The sequence below is a fragment of the Suncus etruscus genome, chromosome 7 (assembly GCF_024139225.1).
Source record: "Suncus etruscus isolate mSunEtr1 chromosome 7, mSunEtr1.pri.cur, whole genome shotgun sequence".
NCBI classification, from domain to species: domain Eukaryota; kingdom Metazoa; phylum Chordata; class Mammalia; order Eulipotyphla; family Soricidae; genus Suncus; species Suncus etruscus.
Window position 1 is genome coordinate 71,217,343 of NC_064854.1, and position 16,547 is coordinate 71,233,889.

The 16,547-nt window shown below is 38.5% G+C and overlaps 1 protein-coding gene across 1 annotated transcript in view; it reads left to right on the forward strand.

The window, feature by feature from the left end:
- LMBRD1 (LMBR1 domain containing 1) overlaps nucleotides 1–16,547 on the forward strand; it is a 100,322-nt gene that overhangs the window by 7,699 nt on the left and 76,076 nt on the right. Inside the window, exon 3 of the mRNA XM_049776870.1 lies at nucleotides 8,670–8,730. Within this exon, the coding sequence (XP_049632827.1) occupies nucleotides 8,670–8,730 (61 nt within the window). The remainder of the gene's footprint in view (nucleotides 1–8,669; nucleotides 8,731–16,547) is intronic.

Genomic DNA, 16,547 nt, shown 5'->3' on the forward strand with positions numbered 1-16,547 from the left:
CCCTTTTTGGTAACAGGTAAACTCAGGGCCTTACATGTGCAAAGCTATGTGATTTACTGTGCCACATTTTGTCCTCTTTGTTTTAAAATCTGTGAGATCTTTGCAGTGGTGGTGCAGCAATAAGGCCTTGAGCATCACTGGTTGTGGCCCCCCAAAAAACAGAAACAAAACCAAAATCTGTTACTAGAGGAAGGCTGTTAGATTACATCTTATTTTACTAAAACAAAGATCATCCCTGGTTCCTTTGTATGTTTGTTTACAACTTGCATTTACCCCAAAACAGAGATTGTCTTCCTTGTAAACCTGGGTGGGACTGGCTCAGGATATCCTGAGCTATCTATCCTTACTGCCCCACCCAGGGTGGTCTCTGTACTTAATAAAAATGTCAGTTCGGCAGGCAGCTGGCTTTCCATATGAGGTAGAAGACTGCCAGACGGTGTTTCACCTCAGCCTTGTTTGGATTAGTTTATGCATGACCCTGATTCAGACTGTTCACCTGAGGTTGGAGATAGGACAAGCAGGGTGAATTTATGGAAGACCATTTGAATTAACCTACCTACAGAAGCAAGTTTACCTATAAAAACAGTAGTCACTTGAAATATGATGCCAATAATTGGAAGGGAAGAATTCTTAAGATTCTTTTGTCTTCATTAAAACAAAAATTCTTTCTCATTTTAATGATAGTATTCTTAAGTGATATATAGTTAACATTTGTTTACTTCTGTTTTCATTTAAATGAAAACTTACATAAAGTATTATTTTTCTCTGTAATTTGATACTTTAAAGCAATATTTCAGTATCTTAAAGCATTTTTTGTTTTTGCTTTTCCTTCCCTCCCCTTCTTCCCTTCCTCTTTCCTCTTTCTTTTGGTGGAAAATTTTTTTAGATTTTCTGACTTTATAGGTTTAATGATCCCAATAAAAGCGAAAACTGAAGCAAAACCTAGTAAAGTGTAAACAGCGAGATTAGAAATTACCAGTTGCTAATGCTTACAGCTTTTCAAGTTTTGACCTTTAGGAGAGCAGAATGTATAGGGTGTAGAGAGACATTTTTTATTGGAGGTTTTTGGGCCACGCCCCATGATTCTTGGGGATTACTCCTGGCTATTCTCTCAGAAATCACTTCTGGCTTGGAAAACCATATAGGACGCCGATGGATCGAAATGCAGTCTGTCCTAGGTCAGCGTGTGCAAGGCAAATTCCCTACTGCTTGCGCCACTGCTCCAGTCCTAGAGAGGTATTTTTATTTGTGATGATGAAGTATTCTATGATTTGAAAGTTAGTAAAATATGTTTTATTCTAGCAATCAGTTGTGTGGGAGAAAGAATTTTTTTCGTTTTCTTTTTTTAACCTTGGAGTCATACACAGTACTGTTCAGGGGTTATTCTTGGGTTTGTGCTCAATGGACTGTTTGTGGTGCTAGGGATTGAACCAGGTTGGCTGCATGCAAGGTATGCACTTTAACCCTTATCCCAGTGATGGCTAACCTTTTGAGCCTGAGTGCCCAAACTAATTCACAATGCCCGGTCCTCCCAATGGCCAGTTCGGCCCTGTTGCCAAGTGAGCTGCAAAGCACACTCGCTTCCTGCTGCGCTGCATATTTTAATTGCGGACCCCTTCCCGCGTGCCTGCCACCTCTGGCATGCATGCCATAGGTTCACCATCTAGGTTTTATCCTATCTCTCTTTTTGTGTGTGTGTGGGGGGCAGAGGCACATCCTGCTGTATTTATGAATTACTCCTGGATCGGTGCTCAGGTATCACTCCTGACAAGATTGGTGGACCATATGGGATATCAGATTTGGCAGCATGCAAGGCAGATGTTAAACCCACTATACTGTTATTCTGGCACTCAGTGCTATTTCTTGGATTGTTTTGAGAGCAGAAGGAGCATTGCAGGTGTTATCACCTTGAACAGGTGAACAGGTTGGGCTTGCAAAAATAAAAATAAAAATTGAGACTGGAATGATAATGCAGTGGGTAAGGCATTTGCCTTTCATGTGCCTGACCTGGCTATGATCCCTAGCAACCTTTATGGTCCCCTAAGCACCACTAGGAGTAATTACTGAGTGTAGACCAGGTATAATCCTTGAGAGTTGCTGGCTGTGACCAAAACCAAAATAACAAACAAAAAGGTTGGCAATAAATAGTAGACTGGAGTCAGAGCACAGCAGGTAGGGCATTTGCTTTGCATATGGCTTATGCGGTTGGATCCTCAGCATCCCATAAGGTCCTCAGTACCTCTAGAAGTAGTTCTTGAGAGCAGAGCCAGAACTAACAAAAGGAACCTGAGTTGGTTGCCCTGGATTCTGAACCAGAGAAAGGCCATTGGGTATATTCTGCTCTATGTGTGTTCTCTGTTTTTCTGCCTTTCTGTGGCATAATGCATAATACTCTTATAAACCACAGTTGGTCCATTGTTGTGACTGCAGTTGTGGGTTGTGGGTACAACTGCTGAAGCTTTGGTAAACTGGGTAGTTTTCTGCTTCCTTCTCCCAAGAATGTCCTGTTCTCAGCTGTGAGGTTGGTGTGCCCATGATTTTTTACTGATTGGTTTAAATCTCTTGAAAATAAAATGAGTCTATGGAGCTGGCGGATGAGTGGACATGGAAGGCTGTCCACATTGTTTTTCTATTAAATTTGTATCCTTCCGAAATGTTCTTTTAAAAAAAGTGCTGGAGTGATAACAGTGATGGGCATTTGCTGTGCATGCAGCTAACACTGACAGGCCCGGCTTCAATCCCTGGCATTCCATGTGGTCCCCTGAGCATGCCAGACACTATTTTTGAGCACAGAGCCAGGAGTAACTGTTGTGCCATTAATAGGAATTTCTATTTTTCTAAAAGGAGGACAGACAGAAAGTCCACTGATATACTCTATTCTTAGTGCAGATTGCTGTTTTGAATACTCCCAAGGAATATTTCACCAGAAGGCCTTCTGGGAAGCCTCTTCCCTGTGTGGATGACTGGTCAATTCCTTAGAGATATTTTTGAAATTTGTGTTATGGTACTGACATAATGCTTTGTTCACAACTAACATCTAATTGTTCTTTCTTCTGCTGTGTATATTACAGGCAAATAGATACTTGATTAAATTTCCCTTTACCTGGAAAATTTTAGCACCAAATTAAAGACACTTAGAAACAACTTTTTTTTTCTTTGTCTTTAAAATACCCTTTGCAGTTTCTGGTTCAGGATACATTCTCTAAAAAGGACCTTGTACATTATGACATTGAGTTGAGAAAGAAAAGAAAGGAAAAAACTTAATAGTGGGGCCGGAGAGATAGCATGGAAGTAAGGTATTTGCCTTGCATGCAGAAGGTCGGTGGTTCGAAACCCAGCATCCCGTGTGGTCCCCCGAGCCTGCCAGGAGTGATTTCTGAGCGTAGAGCCAGGGGAACCTCTGAGTGCTGCTGGGTGTGACCCAAAAACCAAAACCAAACCAAACAAAATAAAAAAAAAAAGAAATAGTAATTTGCAAAACTGTACCTGATGAATGGGTGTAACAAAAGTCTAGTGTGCATTTGCCTATTTCAGTGGTCTCTGTGGGTCTAAGCATATGTGCTAGTTGCAGATATAATCAGAAGAGAAATGGATAATTTGGAATATTTTGTCAAGACATTGTCCTATTGAGCACTGTATTTGGAGTTTAATATGATAGAGCACTAACTTGTGAAGTTAGGGTGTCAACCCATATCTGCAAGAACCACTGTGGGGGCCGGAGCAGTGACGCAAGCCTGAAGGTGTCTGCCTTGCCCGCGCTAGCCTAGGATGGACTTTGGTTCAATCCCCTGGCGTCCCTTCTGGTCCCCCAAGCCAAGCCAGGAATGATTTCTGATCGCATAGCCAAGGGTAACCCCTGAGTGTTACAAGGTGTTGCCCCTAAAACAAACAAGCAAACAAAAAAAATTAAAAAAATTTAAGCAGGGCCAGAGAGATAGCATAGCAGTAGGGTGTTTGCCTTGCAAGTAGTTGATTCAGGACCAACAGTGGTTGAATCTCAGCATCCCTATGGTCCCATGAGCCTGCCAGAGTCGATTTCTGAGCACAGGGCCAGGAGTCACTCCTGAGCATCACCAGGGTGTGACCCAAAAAGAAAAAAAAAGGCACTAAGGCATACTGATAGTGAGCACCTCAGTGGGATTCTCTAGCTTCCAAATGTATTCAGCACCTGTTTCTGTGGATAAAATCATTAGAACATTATTATAGGCCTTTATGGTGAGAAGTTGATTGGACACCTGTTCATCTGTCAACATTCTGTTGACATCTGATCAACAGCTGATTCTGTTGTTGCAGGTTTCTTTGTAGTATAAAAGAGAGTCAAGGCTTTGTGTTTCTCCTCTTCAAGTTGATTTGTTTCCTTCTCCTCACTATAACCTGGCAGTTATGATGTTCAGGCTATTTACCATTTAGTCTATTATGTTTCTCCATGGAATTATTCTAAATACCACCAATAAGTGATATCATTCTGTATCTTCTTCTTCTGGCTTACTTTGTTTAACATAATATTTTCTAGTTCTATCCATGTTGCTGCAAATTGCACGATTGTATCATTTCTTACAATTGTGTAGTATTCCATTGTTTATTTGTACCACATCTTTATGATTCCCTCATCTGTTGTCGGACATCTAGGTTGATTCCAAGTCTTAGCAATTATACTGATTGCTGCTATGAATAGTGGTGTGTATACAAACTTTTGGATAAATGTCTTTCTATCCTTTTTATCCCAAGAGAGGGATCACTGGGTCATAAGGTAGCTCAATTTTGAGTTTACTGAGAACCCTCCATACTGTTTTCCACAGGAGTTGAACAGACAGCATTACTATCAGCAATGGATATGAGAGTTCCTTTTTATCACATTCACACCAACAGAGATTGTCCCCATTGTTTTTGATATGTGCCATCCTCACTGGTATAAGATGGTACCATATTATTGTCTTGATTTAGATTCCCCTAGTGATAAGTGATGATGGACATGTTTTCATTTGTTTGTTGGCTATCATTTGGTATTTAGAGAAATGTCTGTTCATTTCTTCTCCTCACTTTTTGTTAGTTTATTTATTTATTTATTTTTGGAGCTAACCTTTGTGTTTGTATATCCTAGATATCAAACTTTTATCTGATGTGTTGTGTGAAAATTTTTTTTCCCAATCAGTTAGTTTTCTTTTAATTTTAGCCTGTGTTTCTTTTGCCATACAGAAACTTTTAAGTTTGATGTAGTCGCATTTATGTAGATTTGATTCTATGACTCTTGCCATTGGCATCCTATTATCAAAGATTTTTTTTTGAGGTGTAAGTCTTGGAGTGCAGAACCTAACAGTATTTAAAGAATTCTGCAGTGCCATAAACAGGACGAGAGCATGCTAAGAATTTGCTCTACTGACTTGAATCCTTATCTGTGGTCCCAGTTTTTAATTCTGTAAGTAGCTCAAGAGTGAGTATTATTGGATTATATGCTTTTTTGGGGGAAAAAAAGCAATGAATATTAGTCTGAGGTTGTTTTTTACAGGATATTCTGCAAAGTGGTGAGCTTTCCTAGAGGTAGAATTTTTTTTATATATAGAAGTACTTTCTCTTTTTGTTTTCTAGTTATATAGGAGAGAATAGCTTGCAAGTAGGTTACTACTAAACCAAGTTGTATCAGTTCATAATACAGCTACTCAAGAGGTGCTAGGATATTCCAATTGCTGAACAGAGAGACTTTGGACTCCTTGATCTCATGTGTAATTGCAATTAGATAACATTCCATACTGAGTGGTGGAGAGGTCTCATTTGGGATAGGTAGATAGTTGTTAGGCAACCTGCTCAAAACTATTTAATTTTCCATTTATTTAAGTAATGGCTACTGTAATAACTTATTTATGATTATTTTATTGGTAAAGGGCACAATTAGATAAAATTTTGTGCTTTGAAAATTTCCTGCCTTTTTTGCCTCTCTTTTCTTTTAGATGACACTAGGAATCAGTATGTAAACATGCTCTACCTCATAGAATATTGAGGTTTTGATTGGCATCTATATCTGTCCACATATATAGAAATAGATATGGACAAGTCTGGGTGTGTGTGAACTTATACAGATTAATTAGGGAATGTTTGGTATTTAATATTTTCAGGTGACAATATTTAACTGCATTTATTTAGATGCTTAAAAATCTAATTTAGTCTTCTTTGGTTTCTATGGCTTTGATTATTGCTATTAGAGAAATACTATTTTATTGTGCATTTTGTGTCAGAGATTTATTTTTTTTGTTTGTTTTTGGGCCACACCCATGATGCTCAGGGATTACTCCTGATTATGTGCTCGGAAATCGCTCCTGGCTTGGGGGACCATATGGGATGCCTGGGATCCAACTGTGGTCCGTCCTAGGCTAGCACCAGCAAGGCAGATGCCTTACCACTCTGCCACCACTCCGGTCACATCAGTATTTGTTTATTTATTTTTAAAGGAGTGATTTATTTTTATAAAACTATTTTAGACTTTTTATTTTATATTTGGGACCAAAGAGATAGTACAGATTAGGTAAGGCTCATTCATTTTATGTGTCTAACTCAGGTCACATCCCTAGCACCTCATTTGGTTCCTAAATTTCCTCCAGGAGTGAGTTCTGATCACTGCCAAGTGAGGCCCCCAAACTAAACAAAATTAAATGCTGAAATTTTCCCAGGAGTCTGACTTGAGCTCTTAATGTGTTTGTAGAAGACTTACCTGGATTAGTTAGATCCTTGCTACTTAATAAAAGTGATCAGTCATTTAGACGCTCCAGGTTTAATTTTATGTATGATGAACATTTAGAATATTCAGCAAAAAGTTACCATTATGTATCAGTTTGGCTTCACTTTATAAAATTCTTTAATGTTTCTGAAGTTTGGCAATTTAAACACTTGTGTGTAATTTAAGCATTTAAACATTTATTTTACTTGTATAAATAATTTATGCTGATTATTTTAAGTACTAAAATGCATGTTATACTCGAATTCTTACTAAAATAAAAGTTGTTTGTTATTTTCTAATACAAATTTATCATTGTTTACTACTGTTCTTTGGACAAAATCCAGAATACTTTGGGTGACTCACAAGCCCCTTCCTATATTCTTTTACCTTTTTCTACAAGTTATAGTGGTCTATATTTATCTTAATTTTTTTTGGGGGGGGGGGCATACCTGGCGGCACTCAGGTTATTCCTGGCTCTGTGATCAGAAATTGGTCCTGGCTGGCTCAGGGGACCATATGGGATGCCAGTGATTGAACCTGTGTTCGTCCCAGGTCCTCTGTGTGCAAGGCAAATGCCCAACCCCTGTGCTATGGTTCTGGCCCCTTTTTTTATTTTCTTTAATTAAAGTAATTTAATTAAGTAATTAAATTACTTTAAACACTGTCATTACAAAGATGTTCATGATTAAGTTTCTGTCATATGATGTACACCCGCTTCAATAATGCCCATTTCCCACCGCCAATGTCCCCATTTTCCTTCCCGCCCTCTCCCCTGTCCCCCTCTAGAACACACATTTTACTTCTCTCTCTTTTCTTCCTTTTTTCCTTTCTGACAGTGGTTTGCATTACTGTTAATGAAGAGGTTCCCATGCAGATCACTTTTTCTCCTTTCTGTACCCAGTCCTTATATAGAGTGATAAGTTTCAACTGTCATTGTTATTATAATTCTATATCCTAACTACACTACTCCACTATTGTGGCAAACATCTTACCAATGACTGGTCCTTCCAACCCTTGTCTCTTCTTCAGGAATCACCCCTGGCAGGCTCAGTGGACCAGGGTGCAGGGATCAAACCTGGTTGTCACTGTGTGCAAGGCAAGCACCATATCTTATTATCTCTCCATCCTGATTCTCACTTTTTGAATCACAGACCGCACCTACCGTATTTATTCGAGTACAACGCTCAAAATTTTCTACCAAAAAAAGAAATCAAAGTTTGGGTGTGAGTTATAAATGAGGGCTGGGTGGTTTGGCAGTGGCAGCCAGTCCAATGAGGGCGCAGGCGAATTGTGAGTTCACACTGCGCCTTTTCCGGGCTGTAGCTGCGCACTGTCTGCGACGGTGAATAAAAAAAAAACCTTCAAGAAACCTGGCCTATCTCTCGTGGCATCCTGGGTTAAAATATCATGGGAAGACATACCAAAAGAAATGATCATCAAGAGTTTTTTGAAGACAGGCATCAGCAGTCAAATGGACAGTACAGAAGATGACCTGCTGTGAAATTCAGACTCAGAAGAAAGCGAAGAAACTGGAGAAACAGATATTCCTGCCAATTGGGACACTGATGAAAAATTAACTCGAAAAGAATGGGAACAACTCTTTAGTGTATCTGATGATGAATCTGACTCGGAAGCATTTTAAATAAATATTGTTACTGGTAATTTTATTTCGGTATTGTGTTTACACCAGTTTACGTTGTCAATAAATGATTTTTATCATGGCCGCACGTGTTCAACAACTTTTTTTGTCAATTAAAATGCTTGGTGTGAAACAAAATTTTATACCAATGTTTAATCGAAAATTAGGGGTGTGTGTTATACATGGGTACACGTTATACTTGAATAGATACGGTAGTTGAATTGATAAGTTTTTAAGTGAGTCTAAGTTATGATAAGCTCACATTATTAAGAAAATGGATGCTTCATTAATATATCTGCTCTTTCCTTTTTTTAATCCTAGGCCTGGGCTAATGCTAATGTCAGCAGACAGATTGAGGATACAGTATTATATGGCTACTATAGTAAGTATTTTAATCAATTTTTATTTTTCTGAGTTGTCACCCAAAACGTAGAATAAAGCTATAGATGAACTTAAATTTGATCACATTTTAGGTGACAGATTTCGTCACCAGGAATACAGATACATTTATTATCATAATTCTGAAAGATCTTTACCTTACTTGGTTTTATTTAAACTCACTAGCATTCCATTGTGATTCAGTCAAATCTTAGATCTTTTCCTTTGTTATTATGACTTTTTTTTCACTTGTGCTTTTGATTTAGGTCTCAGTTTTCTAGAATTTTCCTCTAAATTATGATTCTAGTAGAGAGCCCTCTCTGGAGAGTTTGTATCAAGTGTAATCTAATTTGCTGTAGAGCCATTATTACTCGGATTGTGGCTGAGTGGACCCTTGTTTCCCCTCTTCCTTTTTTCTAATCTTGGATTATAAAAGCATTATAATACAACTTAAATGTTTCTAAAATTGTATTACTGAGTAAACATTTAACTTGTGATTTTATAAAAATGCTTAAGTGCTATGTAGAGAAAGGAATGTAACTATTAGTGGTAAAATTCCCATGGCTGGTGGTCTCTTGCACTGTTATGTGAAAAGAATTAACCTTCAGAGCTATGGCCTTGAAATCCAGCTGTGTCTGGTTTATTTCTCTAAGGCAAGAATGAAACAAACTCTAGTGAGAGAAACTTAGGACCCATCTAGAAAGAAGCAAGTCAGTGTTCTCAGAATGTCAGGCTTTTATACTTGGCTGATATCTGGAGTCAGGCTTTCCATGGCTCTCAAGAAAATATAGATTATTTCCATCATTCTAAACAATTAACTTTGTGCCAATTTACAATTAACCTTCAATTTTTAGTTTGAGGTAACCATTGATCTGCAATTGTCTCTAGTGATTTGCTTTTTCTGGACATATATAAAAATTTATACTAGATGTAGTCCTTTGTATCTGGGTTCTTTCACTAAGAACAGCAATGGGGTTTCCAGTCACCTTATAACTGGTGCCCTTTTTGTTTTGGAGGTTTATTTTTATATTTTATTTTATTTATTTTTGCTATTGTCAGCTGTGCTAGGACTTACTTCTGGCCCTGTGCTCCGGGATTAAGCACAGTCCTGGAAGGGATTGAGTGTTCCTTGTAGTGCTTGTGAGACAACATATTGTGTGGGGATTGAATCTGGTAGGCCACAGATCAAGCAAGCACCCTATCCACTGTACTTGATATGTCTTTAGTGTCTAATCCTTTGAAGGTCAACTGGGCAGAGTGACCATTAGGATATAAGTGTCTGTTCAGTTTCCCTGCCCTTCTGGGGAAAGGAGTAAAGGTCTGGATTAGAAAACCTAGGTTTGACTTTTTCTCCTGATTACAACCTGGAACTATAGCTGCTGGTGTCCTGGCCTGCAGGACAGGTTATTCGCGGGTATAGAGGGGTCCCAGCCTGAAAAGAGAATGGGGAGAAAGAAGGGGGCCAAGCAACACGAGGCTTGTCAAGGCTCCGGTTTATTGATCGATTCAGGCTCTTTTTAAGCACAATTATACAGGGGGTGGAGAGAGAGCAGGATGGAACAGCCTGCATTACAGAGGTAATCTTTACATGCCATTTTTACGTAAGGAGCACAGGAACACCTCAAGTTTAGTGAAGTTTCAAGGAGTTCACAAGCTTCCTGGAATGTATGCCTGATAGGACACTGTGGTATTTCTTTGGGCTCTGGGGCTAGCCAATGCCTTAGGTTATGTACTCTGGCCACACAAGACTGGTTTGTCCTGCAGAATTCCATATTAGTGTTTGGTCTCTGGCATGCTGGCATCTCATGCACCTCACCAGAGCTGCTGCATTTGGTCCCCATTACAAAGAATTTTTAAGCTTGGGCAGGTACAGAGAGCAAGGTGCTACTTTGCTTGCAGCCGACATGGGTTTGTTCAGTGGCACGACACATGGTATCTAGAGCCCGGCCAAGAGTGCTACTTGTGCACAGACTCAGTAATGATCCCTGAACACTGCCAGGTATTGTCTGCTTCCCTCTTAATAAGTATTTTTTTCTTTTTCTTTTTTTTGCTTTTTGGGCCACACCCTGTGACGTTCAGGGGTTTACTCCTGGCTATGTGCTCAGAAATCGCTCCTGATTTTGGAGATCACATGGGATGCCAGGGATTGAATCAAGATCTGTCCTGGGTTGGCCAGGTGCTATTGCTCCGGCCCCAATTAGTATTTTTTAAGTACTTAGGTGGCCCAGCAGTTCTAGTTTTATGTGCCAAAATAAACAAACAAACAAATAAATAAAAGAATATAATGACTTACAAAGATGTATGTCAATGTTTTTTATTTTTTTGAAATAATAGCTCTACACTGGCATAAATCCAAATGTCCAATAAGTGGTAAATATTTGAATAAAACATCTATTTATAAATGGAATGCTTATTCAGCAGTTTAAGTCAGGAGCTGGTAAATTATGTCACATGCCATGCACAGAATCTAAATCTTTTGTCTGTGGCTACTTTCATTCTATGAACAATAAAGTTGAGTATTTTGACAGATCAGTTTGCAAGGTTTAAAATATCTGTTATTTGATCCTTGATAAAAAGGAAACCCCATTGCTGTTCTTAGTGAAAGAACCCAGATACAAAGGACTACATCTAGTATAAATTTTTATATATGTCCAGAAAAAGCAAATCACTAGAGACAATTGCAGATCAATGGTTACCTCAAACTAAAAATTGAAGGTTAATTGTAAATTGGCACAAAGTTAATTGTTTAGAATGATGGAAATAATCTATAAATGGATAATGATAATAGCCAGCTAGGGTTATAAATCCACTAAAAATAATTATTAAATTCACTAGAAATTTTTCATTGTGTAATATATAAATTATATTTCAAAGTTGGGAATATAGGGGCCGGAGCAATAGTGCAGCGATAGGGCAAATATTTGCCTTGCACGTGGCTGACCCAGGATGGATCTGGATTCAATTCCCATAGTCCCATATGGTCCCCCAAACCAGAATCGATTTCTGAGCTCATAGCCAGGAGTACCCCTTGAGCATCATCGGGTGTGGCCCAAAAACTAAAAAAAAAAAAAGTTGGGAATATAAGTCAATCGTATAGGGCTAAGGATGGAACAATAATACAGTGTGTGAAGCATTTGCTTTGTATTCAGATGACTAGTTTAAATCTTGGCACTACTTATAATTATTTGACTAGCAGTATTTATGCCTAAGCACAGTGCCAGGAACAAGTCCTGATCACAGCCATGCCACCCCTCCCCTAAATATATAGTACGGGTGTTAAGTTGCTTGCTTTATACCCCACAGATCCCAGTTCCTATCTTTGGTACAAGGCATACCTGGACTCCAGAGTACCACTGGAAATGGTTCACTCCTATATTTTAGAAACCCTAGAAAGATATCTGAATTAGTAGGTAATTGTGGCCCTAAATGTGTGTGTGTAGTTTTTTTTTTTTTTTTTAGAGGTAATCATTTATTTAGTTACTTGTATTTTGACCACACCAGTGATACTTGGACACAAGTGGCCCTTTGGTGCTTGGGTTATAATGTAGGGGTTGCAAATCATGCACTGTAGTCGTGTGAGCTATCTCTCTGGCATCAAACATGGAAGTTTTTTTAATCATTCAAGTTCATAGTTTATTCTTTGTGGAGGTGAGGGGGTTGCATGGTTTCCACGCAGTGCTTAAGGTGTTAGGGAGTCTCTTCTAGTGATAGTCAACCAGGATTCAATGCTAGAGCCTGAGGATTAGATGCTGCTTAGGCCCTGCAGTGCTGAGAACCATATACTATCTATTAGTGTACCTCATAGTGCCACAGTGCTCAGGGGCCTCCAGGCCTTATCCACAGTGCTTCTGTAGGCATGTAGTGCTACTATTTGAACTATAGCTCCTTAGTCCCTTCATATCTTATTATTAAGCTAATTTATCTCTAAACCCAGATTGATCCTAATACTCAATTTGTATTTGTTTTTGGTTTTGACTTATTAAATCTGTTACTGAATTGCTTTGATGCAATCTTGTTTAGAATTCTCTTAAAGATTGACTAAGAGATGAGACTAGTCTTAAATTTTTTTTTATACTAGACTTGAGTATCAAGATTCTTCTTTCTTCATAATATGAATTGAGCAGTAGATTCTTTGTATTTTAGAGAATGCTGGAGATAAGTTAACATAGTATATATAGTCTAATACAGTATAGTCTATTTCTACCAAAAATATATATATATGTTACCTATAACTAAGGTTAGAAATAAGCATGATAGTTTGCATTATAATTCTTATAGAATTATTATTTGCCTTGTTACTAAGCCTTGCTGTTTTTATTTTTCCTTGTATAAGTGTAGCATTGATTTACCTGGGGGTAAATGCTTTTCTAGTAGAGTACCATATTTCCAGACTCTGCCCTCGACTGATATGCTGTTTTGTACTATTTCTTACTATTCCTTTTGGTAACTTTAGGTTTATGATTAGATTGTTAGGGTTCATTGTCCTTGGACATTGAAGCAATATAATGACCATTTTGCCTATATTTTCTTTTTGTTGTTGTTGTTTGTTTGTTTTTGTTTGTTTTGTTTTTGGGCCACACCCAGTGGTGCTCAGGGGTTACTCCTGGCTAACTGCTCAGAAATAGCTCCTGGCAGGCACGGGAGACCATATGGGACGCCGGAACTCGAACCAACCACCTTAGGTCCTGAGTCAGCTGCTTGCAAGGCAAACACCATTGTGCTATCTCTTGGTCTCTTGCCTATATTTTCTATGGTGCATTATTTTATGGATTTGGCCCTGCATCTAAGTCTTTACTTTGTTTTTTAGTTAACTTAGTATACGACACAGGGTCAAGTTTCATTTTTTTTTTACTTGTCACTATCTAGTTTTTCCTGCACCACTTATCAAAAAGAATGGGGGGGGGGTCACACCTGGTGGTGCTCAGGTTATTCCTGGCTCTGTGTTCAGAAATAATGTGTAGAAGGCTTGGGAGACCATACTGGATGCCAGGGATCCAACTTGGGTCTGGCACATGCAAGGCAAATGCCTTCCCCACTGTACTATTGTTTTGGTCCTCAAAAAGACTTTTTAAAAATCTATTTTAGGTTCTTGGATCCTTTGTTATAATTTAAATTTTTATATTTTGGGGGGGTTATTACTCAGTTTTGAATTATATTCCATTGACTCGAGTGGCTATTCTTCCCCATAATGCCAAACAATTTTTGTTGATTTAAAATAAAATATAATGTCTAATGTCCACATGTCTGTGTGAGGCCTTTTTCAGCCCCGCAGGACTGGCACCTTTAGCCAGTTAGGCTGGTGGGTCTGAAGATGCAGGATAACTGCGGGGAAATAATCGCAAGCAGCCAGTTAAAGTTCCATTAGAGACAGCTCTGTTTATTCTATGGTCCAATCTGCCATTTGCATTCTCAGCTTATTGCTGTGCTCAGTTTATTCCAAGCAGCTTCTTCTATGCTGCTTCTCTGGTTCTCTGCCTCTTTTTTCTTTCTTCCCCTAGCCAGACCCTTTTCTTTATCCTCTAGATGCCCACCCACCAGGGTTGGGAATGGCCCAATAATCAGGTGTCATTAATGTTTCAACAGAAAGCTTTGGGCAATGGGAGAGGGATACCTTACAAATTTTGATTTCTGTAGTTTAGTTAGGGAACATGATCATTCCTTTCTTTTTTTTAATTAATAAATCTTTATTTAAGTACCATGTTACAAGCATGTTTGTAGTTGGGTTCAGTCATAAACAGAATACCCCTCTTCATTAGTGCAACATTCCCACCACCAGTGTCCCTCCTCCTCCCCCATTCCTTTCTTTTTCTTTGTATTGCTTTGGGTGTGGTCTCTTGTTTATTTTAGTAATGTTTACTTGTTTCTCTGAAGAATTCTATTCGAATTATTATAGGGATTACTTAGTTTATATATGTAGGTTGGACATTTTTGAAAAATTGTTCATGGTTGAGTTTCAGTCATAGAATATACACTACCTTTCACCAGTGCACATTTTATACCACTAGTGTCCTCAGTTCCCCTCCACCCACTCACCCCTCCCCGCCCAAGTCTCTGGGGCAGGCATTTTACTTCTCTCTCTTCCTTTTTGACACTGTGGTTTGCATTATTGTTAATGAAGGGGAGACCAAGCATGTCACTTTATCTCAGATCAACACTCAGTTATTGTCCAGAGTAATCATTTCGAACTATCATTGAAATAATAGTCTGCTGCTTGTGGTCCAGAACAGCAGGGTTCAGCTCCCTCCCTCTCTAGTCCTTTGGCCCCATTGTCCTCTGAACAAGTTCTGTGACTCACTAGACAAAAAAGTTAGATCTGTTTTGCCTGTACAGAGGTTCCTGTGACTCACAAAAGGCAGCATAGGAGAGCTTTCCCTTAAGGGAAGCCTCTGTCTGTCACCCCATCCTGGCTTGAGGGCAAACTGGGGGAATAGGAGACACAACTTCAAATACACTCACTCACTCAATTGGGGAATATGCTGTTGGGCAGCAAAGTCCTTTTATTGGTGGTTTTACATGCCATTATATAGGGTTTCAGCCATAGTCAGTATGCAAAGTCATTTCTTTGAATACCAGGTGTTTGCATTAGATATAGGTCCCCTGCTGACTGCCACAGGACTTGGCAGCAAGCAATAACTGGAAGCAGGGCGGGGTGAGCTTACCAGGGGCCCATCTCTGGAAATGTCAGGCTATTGTTAGAGCCAGAAATATGGATTTTATTTATAAAAGTTACCCCACACTCTACCATAACAACACTCTTCACTATTTGTGGCAAGCTTCCTACCATTCACTGGTCCTCCTGGCCTTCATCTCTATTGTATCTGGATATTATTACAATGCTTTTATTTTTCTTATGTCGCACAAGTGAATGAGATTATTCTGTGTCTATTCCTTTTTCTCTGACTCATTTCAGTTAGCATAATGCTTTCCACATTCATCCATGTATAAGATGTTTCTAATTTCCTAATATTATTTCTTTTACCAGTGATTTATAGATTTTATGTTCAAATCTTTTATTAACATTATTCCTAGTGAACTAATTCTTTTAGATCACAATGTAAATGGGGTTATTTCTTGATTTGTTTGTCTTTCAGTTATTTGCATATTGAAATGCAACAGATTTTTGTATATTGGTTTTGTAACTGTACAAAAAATTTTGGTTGGGTGGTCATACCTGGTAGGTCCTACTCTTAACTCTTTGCTCATTTTACTTAATCCGATTTGAATTTCCTTTTCCTGTTTTAATTTCTCTGACTAACTTCTGAGACTGTGGTGACTAATAGAGGGGAGAATAAAACTTTTGTTTTTCATCATTTAAGATGCAGAATGGTTTCACTCATCTATGGGCTTTAAGGAAAATGAAAGACATTTTTAACAGTATCTCAGAGACAAGAGAGATGAGGGCTGGTAGGTGCAGCTCATGACATGAATCTCATCACATAGAGTGATGAGTGCAGTTGGAGAGATGACTACACTGAAAACTATCATAACAATGTGAATGAATGAGGGAAGTAGAAAGCCTGTCTCGAGTACAGGTGGGGAGGAGGGAGATCTGGGAAATTGGTGGTGGGAATGTTGCACTGGTGAAGGGGGTTGTTCTTTACATGATTGTAATCATAAAACTATAATCATGTTTGTAATCACGGTGTTTAAATAAAAGATAATAAAAAAAGAAACTACAGCTCACCAACAATAAATTGTATCAAAATATACCAGTTTCCCCTGTATTCATAAAAATCAATTCCTATATAAACAGTACTAAAATCAACCATAATGAGTTAAAGTTTAGAAAGACTTGTTAAGAGTTTTCAAAAAAAAAATATT